Source organism: Mastigoproctus giganteus, chromosome 8 (genome assembly GCF_048544385.1).
Source record: "Mastigoproctus giganteus isolate SK-2022 chromosome 8, ASM4854438v1, whole genome shotgun sequence".
NCBI classification, from domain to species: Eukaryota; Metazoa; Arthropoda; class Arachnida; order Uropygi; family Thelyphonidae; genus Mastigoproctus; species Mastigoproctus giganteus.
In genome coordinates, this window is record NC_143582.1 from 163,847,180 (window position 1) to 163,871,039 (window position 23,860).

Consider the following 23,860-nt stretch of genomic DNA (forward strand, 5'->3'; position numbering starts at 1 on the left):
AGAGTACAGACTAGGATGCCGTGGCTACCCAACCTCATAAATGAACCTATGCCAATCTAAATCCTGTCACTTGGACCATAAGGCTAGGAGTGTGTTATTGACATGACTGATATTTGCAAGCACTACCTGATGATCCTCTATGAGTCATCCCAGAAACTGCCATCTTGCCAAAGCATGAGCCAATGTGGCACATCAAAGCTAGTCCTCTCAACCAGCAGAATTCTATTTTTCAAATTTCCACAGGTTGCAATGCATGGTAAAAATGATGTTACCCTGGAACCTAGACTGTGGGAACTGGATTCCGGTGATGCTAATCTGGAGTACCATCAATATCACTGGGAGGTCCTCTTGCTAAGTATATGTGTCTAATTTCAGGGGATAGACATAACAGGCAGTGAGGTCGTATGACCTGGAACTATGACCAAATTAGCCAAGCTGAGAAAAACCTAAAAACAATTAGTCAACTCTGTGTGACTGAATAGCTTCAGAAGCAAGTTTTGCATTTTTTTCTGCTAAGAGATCTACAAATTAATAATGGTGTTAGTAAGGCCAAATGATGCTGGGAAGTGGGCATTTTAATAACAGTAATAATTATGAAGGATTACTTTCAGGAAAACACAGCAGCAGCACTCCACCAGGCCATAAGGTAGACAGACAAGTGGCATACCCCACTCAACCTAAGCAAGGAGTCCCCTCCCGCCCAGATGGCACAAACGAAGTTAGAAAGATGGGCAAAGAAGACACTCCATGGCAGACACTACAATGACCTCCATCAAGGTCACATAGATAAAATGGCTTCCAATGCATGGCTCATGAGCGGGACACTCTTCCCCAAGACTGAAGGATTCATGCTCACAATCCAAGACCAGGTAATCAACACCAGAAACTATAAAAAATACATCACCAAAGAGTGGCAACCTCCAAAAAACCCACGAGGAGAAAATCAGGAACGAACCTAAGACTGGAGTTCAAAGAGATGTGGCATATGCAGCAAGTAATGACCATCCCGATCATTGTATCAACTAGCAGTATGGTGCCAAAGACCATACATAATAGCCTAACAGTTAGGTCTCCCAGAGAATACCCACAAGGTACTCCAGAAAGTTGCAATCCTGAACACCTGTAGGATAGTCAGAGAGTTCCTCGACCAACAGTAACACCAAACATAACAACCACCCTGTATACTATTGGTAGCAATACACATCACGGGATGAAACCGCCCAATCAGGGAGAAATAATATAGGAGCAATAATAATAATAACAGTAAATGGATATAACCACCAACCCCACGCACTTGGTATTAGTAACTGTCATGAAGTGGGAAAAAACCCATAAGGAGAAAAAGTAGTAATGATAATAAAATAAAAGGGAATGATTAATTCAGTGGTTATAATGTTTGACCAGCAATAGCATGGATCTGAGTTCGAATCTCAGTGTGGACAAAAAAAAAAAAAAAAACATGCTAGGGAAAAAAGAAAAAATATATATATGAAAGTCATTTCATTTAGACCCATCTCCTTCAATGTTGAAGTTATAGCTTAGGCAGAGAGTAACACCAACCAGTGTTGCTCCTAATAACTACTACCAGCCACCACTGGATGCAAAAGCTAAATCTAAACAGGTCTCCCTCCATAGCTGGATGAAGATGAGAAGCAGAAATATTAAAAACATATTGTGTCAAGTGTAGTGCAAGATACAATTACTAGCATTCAGACATTAGGATGAGGGATCAGTTTGAAAACTCAGAGTTAGTCTCCCAATGAAGACAGTGGAAAAAGTGGCACTGTCACTGGTATGGGTACAACAAGGGAAGGGCAAGACCATCCAACCCAACTAACCAGAAGTGCTTCTTGCACAACTGCACTAGTGACTGCCCAGAAGGGAAGAAAAAGCCAATGCATGAGGTGGAGCATCGAAATAAAAACATTCATTGTGCAAGAATACTATGAAGTAATGAAGCAAGAGACAAACATAAAAATGTATAAAACATAAACAAACATAAAAACTTTGGCAAGGGATGCAAAGAAAAACAGCAAAGAGTTCTTTACTTATGTAAACTCTAGAAGGAAGGGGATGAATCAGATTGGTCCACTTGATATCGATGGGTCAACTATTGATGATCCTGCTCAGATAGCTAACAAACTAAATGAATATTTTGCATCGACATTCACACATGAGGAGTTATTCAGCGAGGGGAATGCCAGAGGTGTATTCAACTCTGGCAGTAAGCTAGAGAATCTTGTAATAACTGAGAGTAAAGTGGAGGAGAAATTGTTGAAGATAAACACAAGAAAGGCACCTGTCGTGAATGGGATCTATCCAGTTATATTAAAGGAGGCAGCAAAGGAAGTAAGCAAACCCTTAGCCATAATTATGAGAGCTTCCTTGGACTCAGGGGAGGTACCCATGGACTGGAGATGTGCAAATGTGACCCCAATTCACAAAGAAGGATCAAAGGCTGACACAAGTAATTATAGACCTGTGAGTTTAACTTCTGTTCCAGGAAAATTAATGGAGGCACTGGTTAAAGAAGCACTGCAGGATCATCTAGACAAGACTTCAGTTATAGCTCGGACACAGCATGGTTTTGTTAAGGGGAAGTCTTGCCTGACCAATTTGACTGGATACTATGATGCAGTCACAAAAGAACTGGATGCAGGGAATAACTTTGATATTATATACTTGGATATTACAAAGGCTTTTGATACTGTTGCACATAGAAGACTGCTGCACAAATTGAAGCAGTGTGACATTGGAGGCAAATTGCTGCTATGGATAAAGGGGTGGTTGAGGGGGAGAAGACAGAGAGTGGTAATCAATGGACACTGCTCATTGTAGACTAATGTTATTAGTGGAGTCCCTCAGGGTTCAGTGTTGGGTCCATTATTGTTTTCTGTATTTATAAATGATATTGATGATGGTATATCAAGCTTAATGTCCAAGTTTGCAGACGATACAAAGGTTGGCAGGGTTGTCAAGGACACTACTGACACTATGCTGCTGCAACAGGATCTGGAAAGGTTCAGCAGATGGGCTGAGAGGTGGCAAATGAAGTTTAACACTGAAAAATGTAAAGTACTACACATGGGAAACAGCAACCCCAGAGCAACGTATCAACTCTGTGGTACTACACTGACAGTGGTAGAGAATGAACGGGACCAGGGGGTGATTGTGCAAGCAGATATGAAGTTCACTGAGCAGTGCAGATGGGCTGCAAAAGTAGCTCATGGTGTATTGTCAATGATATATAGGAATTTTTCTAGCAGGGATAAGGAGGTGATTATTCCCTTGTATAAGGCAATGGTCAGGCCACACTGTATACATTTCAAGAAGGATGTAGAGCTGCTGAAATGAGTACAGAGAAGGGCAACAAGATTAGTGAATGGAACAAAGGGGTGCTCTTACGAAGAAAGGCTTAAGTTTTGCAAATTACAGTGTCTGGAGACTAGGCACCAGCGAGGTTAACTGAGAGGTGTATAAAGCCTTGAATGGTTTGAGCATGCTCAATGCTGATAGGATTCTGCCTCTTGCTCAGAATAATTACCTGAGAGGGCATAAATTCAAATTGAGGAAAGACAGATGTAGGACAGACGTGCGGAAATTTGCCTTTAGCCAGCGGGTGGTTGGTTTTTGGAACAGAGTTGCATCCCTTGTCGTGGAAGTTGATAGCCTAAATAAGTTTAAGGCTCAGCTGGACAGGTATTTCGAATGAACAGAGGGATGAAGTGGAAGTGGTTTTTTTTTTTTTTTTTTTTTGGCTGATGCTGCATAAGCTTGCTTTGTTGCATCAAATGCCTCTTAATGCTAATGCTAACCCCTTCAGTGTTTATACATCTCAGTCAGATCTCCCATTAGATATCTAATTGATAAACTCTGTTCTCCACAATTTCTAAGCTATTTTTCATGTGTATCAATTTGCACCAATCCAATCACCCTTCTTTGAACCCTCTTCAGAAGTTAATGTCATTATTTTAGGTGCCAGCCCTCAAATCTGAATACATTATTTTGAATACAGTCTAACCGGTGCTTATTCTTTCTACTAGCAAAGTTCCTATAAATCATGAATAGGGCAGCAGGTCATCATGTGCCTTTCTAGCCACTTATTTACACTGCATGGGAAATTTCATGTCAGACTGAAATGAAACACTTACATCTTTGCTTTTTCTTGAACCAGTTTTAGTTCCTCTTCCCTTAGTTTATTAGGGGAAAAAAAATTCTGTCTCCAGAATTACATTACAATTAAAAGCATTAAACTTTAGGTAATTGTGCACTTTAGTGTCGTGAGTCACGGTCAGCCATCCAGTCACTGCAGCTCGGAACTGTTGTGAATCGTATTCTGACGGGCAGTTCTGACTTGACTGAGCATGTGCAACACTTACTCTATCTGGGTATTACTCTATCTCTGATTTTCAAGCTGGGTAAAAGAACAGAGATGGAAGGTTGTTATGAATGGTCAGTATTAAGGGCGGACTGATATCACAAGTGGGGTACCTCAGGGCTTGCTGTTGGGTCGCCTCCAATTTTTAATTTTCATAAATTATATTGAGGAGGGTATCCAAGATAAACTGTCAAAATTTGCTGTTGGTTTAAAGGTGGAAAAGACAGTTAACAATTCAAGCAGCCCATGTTGTTGCAAAAAGATTTGGATTGATTGCACATATGGTTCAAAAAATGGCAAATAAAGTTTGGTTCTCCTACACTTTAGGTGTCATGAGTCATGGTCAGCCATCCAGTCACTGCAGCTCGGAACTGTCGTGAATCGTATTCTGATGGGCAGTGCCAACTTGACTGAGCATTCGCAGCATTTACGCTATCTGCCAGCTGCCGCTGTATCTGCCAGTCTATGTGCTGGGAATTGTAACGGAGCATGTGCGACACTCTCCGTATCTGCTGGTCCATATAATCTGACAGAGAAGTTCCGACTTCACTGAGCATGAACGACACTAACTGTATCTACTGGTCTATGTGCTGCGAATTGTCACAGAGCATGTGCAACACTCACTATACACTGGCAATGTACTATGTACGTGCTGTAATTTTTTTTTTTTTGTCATTTTCAGAAAGAATAAAAAACAATTTTCTGACTACATAAAAGAATTTTATTAGAAAAATAAAACTGGAGAGTGATAAAAACAATAATGGACAAACCTATATACTTTTTTTTTTCGTTTTCAGAAAGAATAAAAAATCAATTTTCTGACTACATAAGAAATTGATTTTAAAAATGAAAGTAGACAGTTATAAAACAAAAAGGAAATAAGTAATTATCGTTAATTTTTAATTATTATTTTCAGGTAATATGTTTTGCCTGAAAATAATTTGTGCACATTGCAGTGTTACCAATTAACGTATAAGACCCTTTCCTTTCTGTCATAAGGTTCTTCTGTGGACGACACTTACCTTTCTGTCTTAGGTCCTTCTGAGGGAAAAAAATACTTATAATAACTTTATACTTAAATTTAATGGGTGTACAGGCCCATTAAATTTAAGTTCAAAGGGATATGCTGAGGCAATTCAGCATAGTCAGTTCTGTGTGTTGTGGCATAGTGTTTGGGTCAGGTGCCACCTGTGGTCTCCCACGTCTGTGCCATCAGTACTTTTGTGATGAATACAAAACTTCTGTAAAAGACAGAAAAGCGTTGTATATGTAGTTTTGTGTCGGATTCTGATCATCTAGCTTCTTGGCAGCATAGCCCCTAGTGGAACTCCACATTGCCCACCACCAGCGTTCGAGGTGAGCCAGGCTATCCACGGTACTCTGGCTGCTTTCTGACAGGGATTGCCTGAGCTTCCTGACGGAGAACAAAAAGAGAGAATTAGTGAGGGAGATAGCTGAAAGAAAGATGGGGGTAAAAAAGGCATCAACTGCGAACAATATTTTCTTCGCTTTAAACATTCAAATTAACAAAATGCTCTTTTTCCTTAGGCTAGTGGAGAAAAGCAAAGAATAAAGATACCTTCTTTGCCTTCATAAATTTAGAAAAGGCTCTGTTTAGAAAAGACTCCGTTCCAAGAAAGGAATTATGCAAAGCCTTTCAAAATATGTAGTTGACCCAGAGCTTGTGGAACTGATTAGGGCAGCATTTCCCAAACTTTTTTAGTCACGGAACCCTTTTAATCTCACTTTTTTTTTCTTTTTCATCTCACTTTTATTTCTTTTTTCTATTTATGGAACATTTACGAAACACAAGTTTTTTTTTTAGTGGAAGCCAAAGAAGACACCAGGGGCTCACATCTGGTGAGTGCTTGGCAAACCCAGGGTCTGAGCTGGATATCATCATTCTTTTCTTTTTTGTTTTCTTGGTGATTTCCTTCTCACTCTCTCTTCCTCTCTCAGGGAAAAGGGGAAAATTTTTTTTTTTTTTTTTAGGCTGGTGCAGCATAAGCCTCAAGCTTCCATGTGGCTAATAATAATAGTAATAATAATAATAATAATAAACTGTTGGCTAAAATTTTTTTGTCATACGACGCACTGGTCGTCCAGAAAGAGCATCTTTATTTCCAACACATGTAAAGCCAAAATTCGAATAAAAGTGTTCTTGTTTATACTCCGGCACAACATCAGAAAAAGACTTTTTGGAAATAATGTTTGCCAAGAAAAGTATCCAAAATATAAAAAAAATGCTCCTGATGACCAGTGCATCATATGTAAAAAAAATATTAGCAAACAGTTCTTTCGCTTCCACTAAACTTGTGTTTCTTAAGCATTCCGTTAACATATTGTGAGATGAAAATTGTTCCGTGACTAAAAACGTTTAGGAAACGTTGCCCTAATCAGTTCCACAAGCTCTGGATCAACTGACATATTTTGAAGGGCTCTGCATAATTTCTTGGAACAGAGCCTTTTCTAAATCGATGAAGGCAAAGAAGGTACCTTTATTCTTTGCTTTTATTTTCTCCACTAGCCTAGGGAAAAACAGCATTTCGTTAATTCAAATGTTTAAAGCAAAGAAAATACAGTGTTTGCAGTTGACGCCTTTTTCCTCCTTCTTCCTTTTTACCCCCATCTTTTGGCTATCTCCCTCATTAATTCTCTCTTTTTTTTTTTCTTTTTGTTCTCCGTTAGGAAGCTCAGGTGATCCTTGACGGACAGCAGTCAGAGTACCGTGGACAGCCTGGCTCACCTCCCAGGGGTGGTGGAAGACAACGTGGAGTTCTACTAGGGGCTCTGAAAATAATAATTAAAAATTAACAATAATTACTTATTTCCTTTATTGTTTTATAACTGTCTACTTTCATTTAACGCTTACATGCCCAACATACTACTTACAAATGGCTGGTTTTGACATAAGCTTCAACACAAGAAGTACAATAGCGGCTTATGAGGGAAACCCTGGGGTCCACCACAACAGCACATGAATATCCCTGAATATCTCTGTCTACTTTCATTTTTAAAATCAATTTCTTATGTTGTCAGAAATTTGATTTTTTAATTCTTTCTGAAAACGCAAAAAAAAAATATATATATATATATATATAGGTTTGTCCATTATTGTTTTTATCACTCTCCACTTTTATTTTTCTAATCAAATTCTTTTATGTAGTCAGAAAATTGTTTTTTTTTTTATTCTTTTTGAAAACGAAAAAAAAAATTACTGCACATACATAGTATATTGCCAGTGTACAGTGAGCATCGTGCATGTTCCGTGACAATTCGCAGATACAGTTAGTGTTGCATAGCTCAGTGAAGTCAGAACTTCTCCATCAGAATATACGGACCAGCAGATATGGAAAGTGTCGCGCATGCTCCGTGACAATTCCCAGCACATAGACTGGCAGATACAGCAGCAGCCAGCAGATAGCGTAAATGTTGCGCATGCTCAGTCAAGTCGGAACTGCCCATCAGAATACGATTCACAACAGTTCCGAGCTGCGGTGACTGGATGGCTGACCATGACTCATGACACTAAAGTGTAGGATTACCAAACTTTATTTGCCATTTTTTGAACCATAGATGCAATCAATCCAAATCTTTTTGCAACAACATGGGCTGCTTGAAATGTTAACTACCTTTTCCACCTTTAAACCAACAGCAAACTTTGACAGCTTATCTTGGATACCCTCATCAATGTAATTTATGAAAATTAAAAATTGGAGGTGACCCAACAGCAAGCCCTGAGGTACCCCACTTGTGATATCAGTCTGCCCTGATGACTAACCCATTCATAACAACCTTCCATCTCTGTTCTTTTACCCAGCTTGAAAATCAGCATAGGATCTTGCTATTCTATTCCCATTAGGTAACTATCCAATTACACTCTGAACTTAGCCACACTCATTACCTCTACCATGTTCAGAGGCAACTTATTCCAGAGCCAAATTGTTTCATAGAGCAGCCTTCCAAGAGGCACAGTATCAAAAGTTTTTCAAAATCTAGATATATAATGTCAAATTATTGCCTGCATTCATGTGTTTAATGACTACATTATACTAATTTAGAGGCATGATTCTGCTTAATGACCCATGCTGGGATTTATTCATGATACTATTCTTGTTGAGATGGCCCTGATTGCATCCATAACTACACAGTCTTCTTTACCAAAGGTAGAGAAGTTGGATAACTATAGGCCGATTACAGTCGGTGAGGTCGGTTACTGGCCTATAGTTATTGGAAGGCCATTACAAAACCTTCTGTCTTGGTGAAGCAAGGACTAAAGTGTGGTCAAAAGTGTGACCACTTGGGACTGCCTTTTGTCTAACTGCAGGCCCACAGGTGGCAAAACATTGGTAGTCATAATATCTCCAGTGATGGTAATCTAGAGCAGTGTTTCCAAACAGAGGACACTTGTGAGCTGCATAACTTGTGAAGGTGGTCTGCAGATCTTTGCAATAAGATAGAGCTTTTTATAGCAGGCAACCTAGATATATGTTAAGTATGGGTACATAATCATCATATTTAACAAATAGTTATTAATATATTTGCATGGAAAGTTCTTTTTTTTTTGTGGTCAGTGGCCTCCACCTCAAATATAAAAGTGGTCTCTATCTGAAAAAAGGGTGAGAAACACTGATCTAGAGGATCACATTGCATAACTGTCATAATGTTGTGTCACTCACTTGATTTGTTAGGGAGAGAAACAATAATTATAAGAAAACATTTTAATATGCAGTATTTACAGCAAAAATGTGGTTTGAAAACAAAAGATTATTAATTAACAAGCATGCATACACACAAAATCATAAATTTAATTTTCCAGATAGACTTAGCAAACTTTTCAAGACCATGTTACTATGCAACTCTTGTTGGAATACTATGATGATAAATATGAAAAAAGACACTTCACCACGTGCATTTGTGGAAATTGATTTAATAAGAGGTAACTGTCATATTAAATTTAAGTTACAAATCTTCTGTAATTTAATTTAACACAACTTATCTCTCACAACTTTATTTCCATGAATGCACAGAGAAGTGTTTCATTTCATATTTAATTAGTAATAGCTGGAAATGAAAACTAAATAGCTTCAGTGCTTACCTAAATCTTTATCTGTTGCATGAACCTTTGTAACTAATGTACCAACTTCAACATCTTCTGGAACTACCACTGAATAAATTGCTTGTGTGAATTGTGGAGCATTATCATTAACATCATTTAAAGCAACTTCTACTGTACTTGTACACTCCCAATCTGGATGTCCTCTGTCTTGAACATGTACAGTCATCACATATCTTGATTGCCTCTCACGATCTAAATTTTTCGCAGTTTTCATTATTCCTAGAAAAATTAATATTACGTTAAAATAAATGTGTTTGCTAGCTAGCCAAACTATACTTATTAACTTCTATTTCAATCATAGTACTTGATTATCAATACTACTACTACGTAAGATTTATAAAATCATAGAATTGTAAAACTGTTTGCCTGAAATGGTAGTTTGAAAAATTTTAAATATTTGCAAGGCTCAAACTACTTAAACGTGGCAAAAACATTCATATTATGATTAATAAATACAGCTCATTCTCAAATGCAGTTTAAGGTACTTAAAAAAAAAAAAATAATGTAGAGGTCTGGGTCTGCTATTTTTGATATGTTAGAAAAAGCTGAAAAGAAATTACAACTGCTCCAAATCCTGTCTCCACACTGATTGCCTCTTTCCACATATATGGTGAATACCTCCTTAACAAGGTATACTAAGAGCTTTCCAGTGACTTCATATTAGTCAGAAATAAAGTGGATTATCACAAAGTACTACCAACTGTACATCAAATCATTACCATATTACTATGCTTCGACCTTATCAATCTTGCAACCTCCGTTTGGTAGGATATAAATACTGGGTATTAATGTTGAAAACACCAAACTATTTGTCTTCATGTAACTTGGCAATGGTGTGGGTGAATAGTGAATCACTACTTGGTTCCTTTTCAGTCAGCCAAACATTAAAAAGCAACATGTCCAAAACAAAAAAAAAAAAAAAAATCACGGATGTTTTTCCCAATTTCACAAATAACCCTGCTGATTATTACAAAAGAAAATTTTTTCATTGTGATTTATGGTGCCATGATGCTCTCTACTGTAGTACCTGCAAAAACTGTATATAAATATACACTATACTATCAAAAGTATCAAGACACTCCTGAATCATAATTACCATTCATGTGTTAGCAATAAGTATAAATACATTACAGTCATAGAAGAAACAAGATTAATGATATGAAGTAGATGGGTCAAGGCACTGAGTTTAGCAACTTCCAATGGAATACCATATTAGCAATCAATCTGTTTGTACCACTGCAGCAAAACTGCAACTTCAGATGGATGGTGACTAATGTAGTCGCCAAATGGAAATATTGGGGTTTAAATGCATCTGGGAAACATTCAGATAGACTGCAGAAATTGACAGAAAGACTGGAGGGTGCTCAGAAAAGTGGTATATGTAGATACTGTCAGTCCTTACTGAATGCTATACCAAGGGTTCAGTGAGGCCAAAGGAACTTATGTCGGTACAAGAAAAATGCATATGGAACTGCATAGTGCTGACTTTTTATGGGAGAGCTGCAGTGTATAAATGCTGCATCACAGCATAGTCAACTAGGCCCTTGCAAAGTGATCCGATTGAGGTGTTTCGGGTTTTGAATGGATTGAGCAAGCTCAATGCTGATGGGATCCTTTCCATTGCTCAGACTATATACACATGAGAGGGCATAAATTCAAATTGAGGAAGGACTGTTGCAGAAAAGATGTGTGAAAGTCTGGCCTTTAGCCAGCAGGTGGTTGATTGCTGGAACAAACTTCCATCTGTTATTGTGGAAGTTGTTAGCTTAAACAAATTCAAGGAAGCACTAGGCAAACTATTTGGAGGGAATGAATAGGTGAAATATCTTTTCTTTTTCTTTTTTTTTTTTTTGCTGTATAAACTTGCTTTCTTGCAGCATTTGCCACTACTAATTCTAATGCTAATCATTACCAGGTGCATCTGTGTAACTAGAAAACTGAAGGTGGCCAGAGCTGGGAACACTAAGATTTAATTTTCAAAAGTAAATAATTAATAAATTATTAATAAATAATTAAAAGTAAATAATTTACTTTCAAAGTAAATAATATTTACTTTGAAAGTAAATTTTCAAAGGAAGGAAGTCAAAAATTCTGAATGATTTGTAAAGCTGGGAGAATGATAAGAGACAAAAGATGAATTTGACAGAGCGCAGTAAAAAGATTTTAAGCCAGAGAAGATTTCAAATTAGAAAGTCTCTGACAAAAAATATCAGAGTGGTATATTCACTAGTGCCACCTTTGAAGCAATGGAATCAGAGAATAAATAATTAAGGCAACTGAGATAAGTGGTGGTTGATATAACTGATAACTGAGGCTCTGCCCTAAATTTAAGTGAAGCCTGGTAGACTGTATTGGAAATGGACATTATTGAGATTGGAAATGAGGCCATGTTTTTTGGGAAATGGAATAAGAAGGTTTTGGGAGATTTAGATTTAAATTTATGGGGGAACATGTTGTTTGAATTAATGATATTTTTGGGTAGGTGTACACACGCACACAGCAAGAATATACCCAGCTCTTTGATGTTACACAGTCTTGCCACGGCTATGTAATTCAAGCATACGTGCAATTTCATATGGCTTACCCATGAGTGGTGTCAAGAAGGGTATCCAGCCATGAATTTGGCACTCAGTTGCTGGATAACTCTGGTATGGCAGGGAATTAATTAACAAAAAAAGGAAGAGGCCTGATATTGTGACTTTATCATTACCAACACCATAGATATTTTCATTCAACTTACATTTAAGAAAGATTCAAATAGATATTAACTTACCAGCTGATGGATCTATAATAAAATCATCAGCACCATTTCCAGTCATATAAAAACGAAGTTGAGCATTTCTCCTGTCATCTGCATCAGAAGCTTCCACAGTTAAAATATATGTTTGGGGTGGTATGCTCTCAGACACAGTCTCTTTATATCTGGACTACAAAAAAAAAAAAAAAAAAAAAAAAAAAGTAACAATTTAAATAATCCCATAATTCATAAAGAAATTGTGCTTTAGAATATTATACTAGGTGAAGTTTAAAAAATTCTAATATTGATGGCACTGCACTACACTGATGGCAGGAATGTAAATTTATATGATACTACCCCACACCTACTTCTTGTATTCTTCTTTTTATTACTACACAATGTTAGTACAATTTCTTGAAGTCATTCTAGAAATCTTTTGATGGAAATGGATATAGAGTGACTATCACTGCTATTTTGACCACCTTTTCAGCACTGCCAAATCTGTATCTCCTTAATTTTTCTGAAGTGAATGTGTGTGTGTAGTGAGAGGTCAGACAGAATGTGATCCGATGTATTGTAACGAAACAGAATTTAGTTCTTGTTTATAAAAATTTAGTGCAGTAAAATCCCATTGCAACAAACATCATTTTAATGAAAATTTCACTATAATGAAATTAATTACTGTTCCCAGATGACTTTCCTTTTTTTTTGTTAATACTTTGTAAATCACTTAATAATAAAATAATTTATACAAAAAATTCGATACAATGAATTATTTTCGAAGTCCACCTATGCCTAAAATGTCTATTGGTTTTCAAAAAGGAAAATTTTATGTGAAAGTTATGAAGGATATTGTGTACCTGTATTGTAAACAGTTTAGGAAGTATTCATTTGAAGAAAAAAAATGGTTTCTGCAACGTGCAAAGGTGATATATACATAAAAGAAGAGGTGATATCTACATACAAAAAAAAAAAAAAAAAAGAGAGTGATCTATAAGTGTGGGGTCTGGCTGTCAATCTTTATTATAAAACAACTTTAATTTGTGACTTGAGATCTGGGGGAACTAAAATTAATGTACTCATCATCTGCTCATATTTTTTTTTTGTCAGGTGAACAGAGTAAATATCGAGCAAGTGGATAAGATTCAGTTGGAGAAACTATAAAGACTTAAGTTCTGCAAATTGCAGTGTCTGGTGACTAGGCACCTGCTAGGTGATCTGATTGAGGTGTATAAGGCCTTGAATGGTTCGAAAAAGCGCAATGCTGATGGGATTCTTCCTCTTGCCCAGATTAGTCACCAGATGGAACATGAATTCAAAAAAGCTACTGATACTGTTGCACATGGAAAACTACTGTACAAGTTAGAGCAGTATAGCATTAAAGGCAAGTTGCTGCCATGGATAAAGAGATGGTTGAGTGGGAAAAGACAGAGAGTGGTAATCAATGGACACTGCTCTTCATGGACTAATGTTATTAGTGGTGTCCCCAGAGGTCTGTGTTGGGCCCAACATTGTTTTCTGTATTTATCAGTGATAGTGATGAAGGTATATCAGGCTAATGTCCAAGTTTGCAGATGATACGAAGGTTGGCAGGGTTGTTAATGACCATACGCTACTGCAACAGGAACCAGAAAAGTTGAACGATGGGTTGAGAGGTGGCAACTGAAGTCTAACATTGACAAATGTAAAGTACTGCATATGGGTAGCAGTAACCCCAGAGTAATGTATCAACTGTGTGGTACTACACTCAGGGTGGTAGAGAATGAAAAAGACCTGAGGGTAATTGTGTAGTCAGATATGAAGTTTTCTGAGCAGTGCAGACAGTCTGCAAGAACAGCTCATGATGTTTTGTCAATAATACACAGGAATTTTTCCAGAAGGGATAGGGAGGTGATTATCCCCTTGTATAAGGCATGGTCAGGCCACACCTTGAGTACTGTATACAGGTTTGGAAGCCTCATTTTAGGAAGGATGTAGAGCTGCTCGAACAAGCACAGAGAAGGACAACGAGATTGGTGAATGGAACAATGGGTTGCACTTACAAAGAAAGACTTAAATTCAGCAAATTGCAGTGTCTGGAGACTAGGCACCTGTGTGGTGATCTCACTGAGGTGTATAAGGCCATGAATGGTTTGAGCAAGCTCAATGCTGATAGATTCTTCCTCTTGCTCAAATTAGTTGCCTGAAGGGACATATATTCAAATTGAGGAAAGACAGTTGTAGAATAGATGTGCAGAAATTTGCCTTTAGCCAGAGGGTGGTTGATTGCTGGAACAAACTTCCATCTGTAGTTGTAGAAGTTTACAGCTTAAATATCAAGGAAGAACTAGACAAACATTTGGAGTTAATGGATGAGTGAAATGGGAAGTTTTTTTTTTTTTTTGGTTTTTATTTTATAACTCATATCTCACTCTAACACTGTCACAACTCACTGTAACGCTCTTTTACAGATTGAATTTTTGGCATGTTTAACAAAAACGTTTCATCTGATGTAGTCGATAGCTTGAAAATGAATAGCAAAGTTTCCCACACTGACTTGCAAAATTTTCCCCGCTCAGTGAAATTTTCTCCCATGCTAAGTTAATTGCACTATGATGACTTGTTACGTAGTTCCGAGATCAACATTTTAAAAAATGATCCAGTATATTTCTTGTAATATTTGCGTTATATGCATTTATCCAAAGTCTAGTCATCACTTAGTACAGTGTTAGATATTGTCCGTAATGGATAGTTTACTTGAACATTGTATCATAATTAATTCAACGCAGTTACATTTTCGAAGATTAATAAAGGCAGATAAGAATTAAAAAGGAACAACATCTGGATGTGGTACGAAGCCTACTAAGGTAAGAAAAGTACAGAATTTGAAAATTAAATTATACGTTTTGAAGCGAATCGATTCCATTCAACGACAAGTGGATATGTGCAATAATTTAGGACTGGCAGGTTCAACTGTAAGAATAATTATAAAAAATAAAGAATTAATTTTAGCAGTGGGAAAGACAGCTGTTCCACTGCAAGCAGCTAGGCCGGCTATTATAATTGAAATGGAGAGACTTCTAAATAATTTTATTGAAGATAATATCCAACACACAATTCCATTAAATTAAATATTATTAAAGAAAAAGTGATTAGCCTATATGATGATCTGAAGAAAGCTCACCTTTAAAAAAAAAAAATGTGGAACCATTTAAAGCTGGTAAGGGCTGGTAAAATATATTTAAAATCCAGGGAGAAGCCACAAGTGCAAATCAAGAAGGAGCCGAAACTTTCAAAAAATAACTTCTAAAAATTATTGAAGAGTGGTGTTAAACTTCTCAACAAGTTTTTAACATAGATGAAACAGGACTTTTTTGGAAACGAATGCCTAAAAGAAGTTTCATATTGAAAGAAGAAAAAAAAAACATGCTTCAAAGTGGCGAAGGATTGGTTGACTTTACTGTTGAGTGGTAATGCTGCGGGGATTTTAAAGTAAAACCCCTTTTAGTTTATTAGGAAGATGACCAAAGTACAACCCAAAATTGACTAAAGTTACGAAAAATCGACAGCCCAGGGCCATCACATTAATAAATTCATGATTTTAAGTTTAATTTTGATATGCAATGTAGTTACTAACCACATAATTATATACATATGTAATGGAAAATATTTTATATGTACAAATTTTTAATATTAAATATTTTGATTGACATTTGTGCATATTTTCACTACTATTTATTATTGATTAGGAAATATCCTATGGCACAGACTGTGACTCACAAATACATATGTTACATTACGGGAATACGGTGCTCGCTTAGCGTTAATTCACTTAGCACTATTTTTCGGGAATGAATTATCAGCGTTAAGTAGGGCTCACCTGTACATAAACTTGCTTTCTTGCATCATATGCTTCTGTTAATTTCTGTATGTGGTCATAATTTGAGCATAGGAAGGTCAAACTGTGATGTTTGCTTGAGTCATTTTTGTTGCTTCCTGATATGTTGTATTATATTTCTGAATAATTTTTTTCATTTTTCTATTTTGCACAGCTTTGTGAGTAGTCCAGATTATCCTTTTTGCAGTTTGTATGTGGTGAAGTAGCTGAGCATTGCAGCCATGGTATCTTGATCCATATTTCACACTTTTGAAATAAAGGTGTTTCAAAGGTTTGCACAAAAAATCCAAGGACATGCTCGCCAGTCCAAAAAAAAACAAGAGAAAGTCTAGTACACGTCTGAAAACACTTTAAGTGTGATTGCATTAAACCTTCAATAAAGTATACAAATATTACAATCCTTAATTTTGAAAGTTCACATACCAATTTTATAATTATTGTTCAAAATAGCATCTTGAACATGTAACTGAGTTCATCAAATTAGAAATGTCTGAACATACACAAACAAGTGGTGCAGATTGTTTCACAACCACATTCTATTCATTGTCAATACTGCAATATATCTGGAACTTCCATTTCATACATCAGACTTTTGAAATGACTTCATATGAAGTAGATGGGGAGATTCAAGTCAGATGACTGTGCTGGCTAAGCAACAGGACCTCCCTGACCTCTCTGAGTAGAAAGGTAGCACAGCAGTGAACCTTTCCATAAGAAAAAACCCTTTTGTTATCCCTGTTTTTGAAGCAGTTTTAAAAAGTTTAAAGAAAACTTGATGCCAGGCTTTTGTTCTATTGAATCACACATCTAAAAAAATTCAAGAACATGTTGCACATGCTTCAATAAACAGCCTCACATACATGAGTAATGTAACAGAACATGGTATATAATGAAGAACAAAACCATTAACATAAATTTGATCATCAACTAGCTAGAATAATTCATACTATTATCAATAGCATTGCTGTATGACCATTCTTACCTTTTGGGCAGCAACCAATATGAAAAATTTTTAGCTTTATCCTTATTTTATATCATTGACACTGTGTTGGGACTACCTTGTCCATACTGTAAGAGAATGTGCTAATTTTATTCTTTTTGTTTTATGGCTTCTTTTCATTCTCTTCCACTGTTATGGACGAGTACAGAAATGCAGTTCCTGATACATGATGAAGTAACTGATCATGTATCAACATTTACTACAGATGACATCAGATTTTGCATTTTTGCTATCCCTGTTTTTGACCTATTACTAAATTTGCTCACCCACATCCGATGACAGCTTTAATACCTTCTATTTTTTATTTTTTATTTTATTTGTTTAATAATTTTACTTTACAGTTCCTCATCTCTAATTGGCTTTGCAATTCAGCCCATAATTGTCTTAATTCATTACTTTTAGGATATTAAAATTCTTTTGCCTTTTACAAACTTACAATACTTCTTTTTCTACTATTCTTACCCTTCTAGTTCTTGGCACTTTGTGTACTTTTCACCTCCATCTGTGTAAACTTTATCAGACTTATTTATTCTTAAACACTTATATATAAAATAATACATACAAAAAAAGTATTAGGTCAATACTCTCAAAATGAGAAAGAAACATCATTGTCATGCATGATAGGTAAAATTATACCTCACTTGAATATATATAAAAGATACAATCAATATATATAATTGTCAATATATAGCATTAGCATTAGTAGAGGCATTTGATGCAAGAAAGCAAGCTTATGCAGCATCAGCCAAAAAAAAAAAAAAAAACCACTTCCACTTCACCCCTCTGTTCGTTCAAAATACCTGTCCAGCTGAGCCTTAAACTTATTTAGGCTATCAACCTCCACCACAAGGGATGGAAGTCTGTTCCACCAACCAACCACCCGCTGGCTAAAGGCAAATTTCCGCACGTCTAACCTACATCTGTCTTTCCTCAATTTGAATTTATGCCCTCTCAGGTGATTTTTCTGAGCTAGAGGAAGAATCCCATCAGCATTGAGCATGCTTAAACCATTCAAGGCTTTATACACCTCTATCAGATCAACTCGCAGGTGCCTAGTCTCCAGACACTGTAATTTGCAAAACTTAAGCCTTTCTTCGTAAGAGCACCCCTTTGTTCCATTCACTAATCTTGTTGCCCTTCTCTGTACTCGTTCCAGCAGCTCTACATGCTTCTTGAAATGAGGCCACCAGACCTGTATACAGTACTCTAGGTGTGGCCTGACCATTGCCTTATACAGCGGAATAATCACCTCCTTATCCCTGCTGGAAAAATTCCTGTATATCATTGACAATACTCCATGAGCTACTCTTGCAGCCTGTCTGCACTACTCAGAGAACTTCATATCTGCCTGCACAACCACCCCCAAGTCCCTTTCATTCTCTACCACTGTCAGTGTAGTACCACAGAGTTGATACATTGCTCTGGGGTTGCTGTTTCCCATGTGTAGTACTTTACATTTGTCAATGTTAAACTTCATTTGCCACCTCTCAGCCCATCTGCTCAACCTTTCCAGATCCTGTTGCAGCAGCATAGCGTCAGTAGTGTCCTTAACAACCCTGCCAACCTTTGTATCATCTGCAAACTTGGACATTAAGCTTGATATACCATCATCAATATCATTTATAAATACAGAAAACAATAATGGACCCAACACTGAACCCTGAGGGACTCCACTAATAACATTAGTCCATGATGAGCAGTGTCCATTGATTACCACTCTCTGTCTTCTCCACCTCAACCACCCCTTTATCCATAGCAGCAATTTGCCTCCAATGTCACACTGCTCCAATTTGTGTAGCAGTCTTCCATGTGCAACAGTATCAAAAGCCTTTCTAAGATCCAAGTATATAATATCAAAGTTATTCCCTGCATCCAGTTCTTTTGTGACTGCATCATAGTATCCAATCAAGTTGGTCAGGCAAGACTTCCCCTTAACAAAACCATGCTGTGTCTCAGCTATAACTGAAGTCTTGTCTAAATGATCCTGCAGTGCTTCTTTAACCAGTGCCTCCATTAATTTTCCTGGAACAGAAGTTAAACTAACAGGTCTATAATTACTTGTGTCAGCCTTTGATCCTCCTTTGTGAATTGGGGTCACATCTGCACATTTCCAGTCTATGAGTACCTCCCCTGAGTCCAAGAAAGCTCTCATAATTATGGCTAAGGGTTTGCTTACTTCCTTTGCTGCCTCCTTTAATATAACTGGATAGATCCCATCCACCCCGGGTGCCTTTCTTGTGTTTATCTTCAACAGTTTCTCCTCCACTTTACTGCCAGTTATTTCAAGATTCTGTAGCTTACTGCTAGAGTTGAATACACCTCTGGCATTCCCCTTGCTGAATAACTCCTCATGTGTGAATGTCGATGCAAAATATTCATTTAGTTTGTTAGCTACCTGAGCAGGATCATCAACAGTTGACCCATCAATATCAAGTAGACCAATCTGATTCATCCCCTTCCTTCTAGAGTTTACATAAGTAAAGAACTCTTTGCTGTTTTTCTTTGCATCCTTTGCCAAGGATTTCTCGTAATCTGCCTTCGCCTGCCTAACCTCCTTTGTAACTTGGTTGCATATCAACTTGTATCTATCATAGGCTTCTGTGTCATGTGTTAATTTGTAAGTATCCCATGCATTTTTCTTCTCTGCCATATGCCTCATTAGTTCATCTGACATCCATTTTGGCCTAAACCTTGAACAATATTTCTTAGTTGGTATGTAAAGCCTAGTAGCTTCCAAGATAAGTTCTTTGATTGCTTCCCATTTTGAATTTGCTGTTGGTAACATCATCAGTTGGTCCCACTGTATAGAATTTAAATACTGTCTCAGACCAGCATAGTCTCCTTTACGAAAGCAAAAACCCTTCCCTTTACCTCTGATGGTAGTTACCTCCTTGAGTAAATCCCACTTCAGCACACTGTGATCACTGCTACCTAGTGGTTCATTTATCTGCAGATTCTTAATGCATGAAGAATCACTGCTGATAATCAAATCAAGAGTATTACTCCCTCTAGTTGCCTCCCGAACATGCTGATGTAGAAAACAATCATCCAATAAATCCACAAAAGCCCTGCTAGTGTGTGAGTAACCAGCCCCCAAATTCCAGTCAATATCTGGGAAATTAAAATCTCCCATTATAAGACTCTCTGATTTACTGGTCCACTCTATTTCCCTGTACAGTTCCTTATTATACTCATCAGAGTCATTAGGCCTATAGCACACTCCCACTCTCAATTTTGATCTCCCAATGCTTATGTCACACCAAACTGACTCAACACTGCACTGTCCGGCGATGTCGACTGGCTTCACTTCCTTGGTTTTTATGTGTTTCTTAACTAATAGCATAACCCCTCCCCGCTTCCTATCCTGTCTATCCTTTCTGTAGACGTTGTACTCCCCAAATTGCAGTTCTGCATCCCTTATATCTGTGTGACACCACGTCTCTGATATCCCAACAATATCTGCCTTTGATGTTTTGAGCAATACCTCAAATTCATCAAATTTATTTACTAAACTCCTAGCATTGGTGTACACGCAAGTATACCTGCACCTGTTTCTATTCTTAGCTACCCTAACACAACCCATGTGTTTACTTGTACCGCAATGGCTCCCAGCAGTCTCTGAAATACCATGCATCTTGTTTTTCAGGCTTCTGCTCATTCTAATAGAAGCAGTGCAAGAATCTCTTTCACCTCTGCCAGTGGCTACTGTCAATCTATTGGTCTTTGTCTCCCCCCAAGCTAGCAGTTTTCCGACCCACCTCGATAGCATCAGCAAATATTCTTGCACCCTTTCTATTTAAGTGTATCCCATCCCTGTAGAAGCAATCTCTCCTGTTAACAAGTACAGTCCAGGCTGAAAAAAATTCTACCCCTTGAGCCTTGCACAATCTTTCCAGGGCCGAATTGATCGACAAGGCTCTCATCATATACTCCCTCCTATCGTGTCTGGGCAGAATTGCAGACACTTTCAAATTCAACCCTAATTCTCGGCTTTTGTTCAACAGTGACCTGTACTTGTTAAGTAATTCTGCCGGTCTCCTACTCTTAATATTATTAGTGCCAACGTGTACAACTGTATCACCTTTTGTGCCCTTAAAAGATGATATTCGCTTTTCAACATCATCAACCTTTGCCCCTGGTAGACATACCCTGGTCCTGTTCCACCTATCTTTTTTACAAAGCATGTTCCCCGTTTTCCTGACAATAGAGTCACCAACAACTACTAGTTCCTTCGGGACCAGCGCATTCTGCCTTGGGGGTTGTCTCTGTGTCACGCGATGCCCAAGTGCAAGCTCTGGCGTTGATGTGGGCAGCTGAGAGCTTGAGGGGCCCCTCAATTTAGTTTCTTCGAGGGCATCCACCCTGTCCTTCAAACTCTCATATAGGCCCACAAGAACGCCGAGTTGTTGCCTGATATCGATACACTCCTTGCATCGCACACACACAAAGACATCCCCCTTGGCAGTATCATGTCCCGTACCCGATTGCTCTGCAAACATCAAGCAAACAGTGCATTTTATAAGGCTGTGAGTCAGAGGACAACTGCCCCCCTCAGTTCTGCTCTGAGCCACAGCACTTCCATTAGCTTGAGCCTTTTGCTTTGCTGCTCTGGTCTGAGTCATGATTCTATTAATTTATTAATTAATTATAATTAATTATGTTATGTTATTAATTATGTTAAATATAATTAATTATATTACGTTTGTAATCTAAGTCGTTATATGTATTTATTTAAACGTACAATTTAACTGCTAACGAAGTTCAACTAACGCTATCTAGTACGGTATATAACTATCGTATCACAAAGGCGGGAAAATTACGAATGGTAGCGGAGTTGAAACACGTGGAAACCTTTACCGATACTTTTATGCAATTACAAGGCCGAGTAAAGAATAAATACACCAAATTAATCAGAAAATCACAAAATAATGTTATACTACTAAATTTAAATCAAAAGTTTTAGAAAAACAATAATTTCAAATCAATAAATAAGAAAAATCCACTTAGCGGCTTTGAACATGACCGTCTCTAGTAGCCTCATCAGCAGACTCAAAAAAATTTTGAGTAATCAATATATAATCAATATATTAATATATAATCAATATACAATCAGTATATACAATCAATATATGTACTTCGATGAATCCAAGTTTCCTTGAAGTACATAGCTGCAAAACTTTCATCATAGAACAGAAAGTTGCCATATGGAGATTAGGAAATTTCTTTATCTGTGAGCATTGGGGTCACTTCTAGGTAATGTCATTAAGAAATGAAAGGTTAAAAATTATAGTATTGTAAAAATATGACGGGCAGGAGAAAGCTGTTGAAAGTCAGGCTAGAGAACTTCAAAAATGGCAGAAAAGGGCTACATACTTTAATTTATAAATGGTCCATATGGAATTTTCCACATTCTTTTCGTGACGATGAATGTTTAAAAAGTGAGGCCAGCAAATCACTGATGGTACAGGATCCTCACACTGAAAGTTCTGCTTGGAAAATCACCATTTCCTTATCTCCATATGGCAACCTTCTGTTCTGTGATGAAAATTTTGCAGCAGCTGTGTACTTCAAGGAAACTTGGATTCCACTTGATTGTATATTTTCTATGTATATTATACATATTGATTGTATCTTTTCTATATATATTTTCAAATTTTACACGTTGGCACTAATGATATCAAGAATAGGAGACCGGCAGAATTACTTAAAAAGTACAGGTCACTGTCAAAAAAAAAAAGCCGTGAATTAGGGTTGAATTTGAAAGCATCTGCAATTCTGACCAGACACAATAGGAGGGGGTATATGATGAGAGCCTTGTCGATCAATTCAGTCCTGGAAACATTGTGCAAGGCTCAAGGGGTAGAATTTTTTTTGAGTCTGGTCTGTACTTCTTAACAGGAGAGACTGCTTCTACAGGGATGGGATACGCTTAAATAGAAAGGGTGCAAGAATATTTGCTGATGCTATCGAGGCAGTGTTAGGTGGGTTGGAAAACTGCCAGCTTAATAGATTAACAGTAGCCACTGGCAAAGGTGAAAGTGATTCTTGCACTGCTTCTATTGGAATGAGCAGAAGCCTAGAAAACAAGATGCAGGATATTTCAGAGACTGCTGGGATTCACTGCAGTACAAGTAAACACATGGGTTGTGTTAGAGTAGCTAAGAATAGGAACAGGTGCATGTATACTTGCGAGTATGCCAATGCTAGGAGTTTGGTAAATAAATTTGATGAATTTGAGGTATTGCTCAAAGCATCAAAGGCAGATATTGTTGGGATATCAGAGATGTGGTGTCACACAGATATAAGGAATGCAGAACTGGAATTTGGGGAGTACAACATCTACAGAAAGTATAGACTGGATAGGAAGGGAGGAGGGGTTATGCTATTAGTTAAGAAACACATAAAATCCAAGGAAGTGAAGCTAGTTGACATCGCTGGACAGTGCAGTGTCAAGTCAGTTTGGTGTGACATAGGCATTGGGAGGTCAAAATTGAGAGTAGGAGTATGCTATAGGCCTAATGACTCTGATGAGTATAATAAGAAAATGTACAGGGAAATAGAGTGGGACAGTACATCAGAGAGTCTTATAATGGGGGATTTTAATTTCCCAGATATTGACTGGAATTTGTGGGTTGGTCACTCACACACTACCAAGGCTTTTGTGGATTTATTGGATGATTGTTTTCTACATCAGCATGTTCGGGAGGCTATTAGAGGGAGTAATACTCTTGATTTGATTATCAGTAGTG

At 37.4% G+C, this 23,860-nt stretch overlaps 1 protein-coding gene across 8 annotated transcripts in view; it reads right to left on the reverse strand.

Moving 5' to 3' along the window:
* The window catches only part of LOC150081977 (fat-like cadherin-related tumor suppressor homolog), a 1,021,521-nt gene that overhangs the window by 261,720 nt on the left and 735,941 nt on the right, over window positions 1-23,860 (reverse strand). For all 8 annotated transcript variants that reach the window (XR_016547261.1, XR_016547260.1, XM_090379029.1 and 5 more), the window contains 2 exons: window positions 12,271-12,424; window positions 9,477-9,716 (listed from right to left, as the gene is read on the reverse strand). Coding sequence is in view for 6 of the 8 variants with exons in the window: in XM_090379029.1 (XP_090235155.1) it covers window positions 9,477-9,716; window positions 12,271-12,424 (394 nt within the window). In the remaining 2 variants the exon portion in view is untranslated. The remainder of the gene's footprint in view (window positions 1-9,476; window positions 9,717-12,270; window positions 12,425-23,860) is intronic.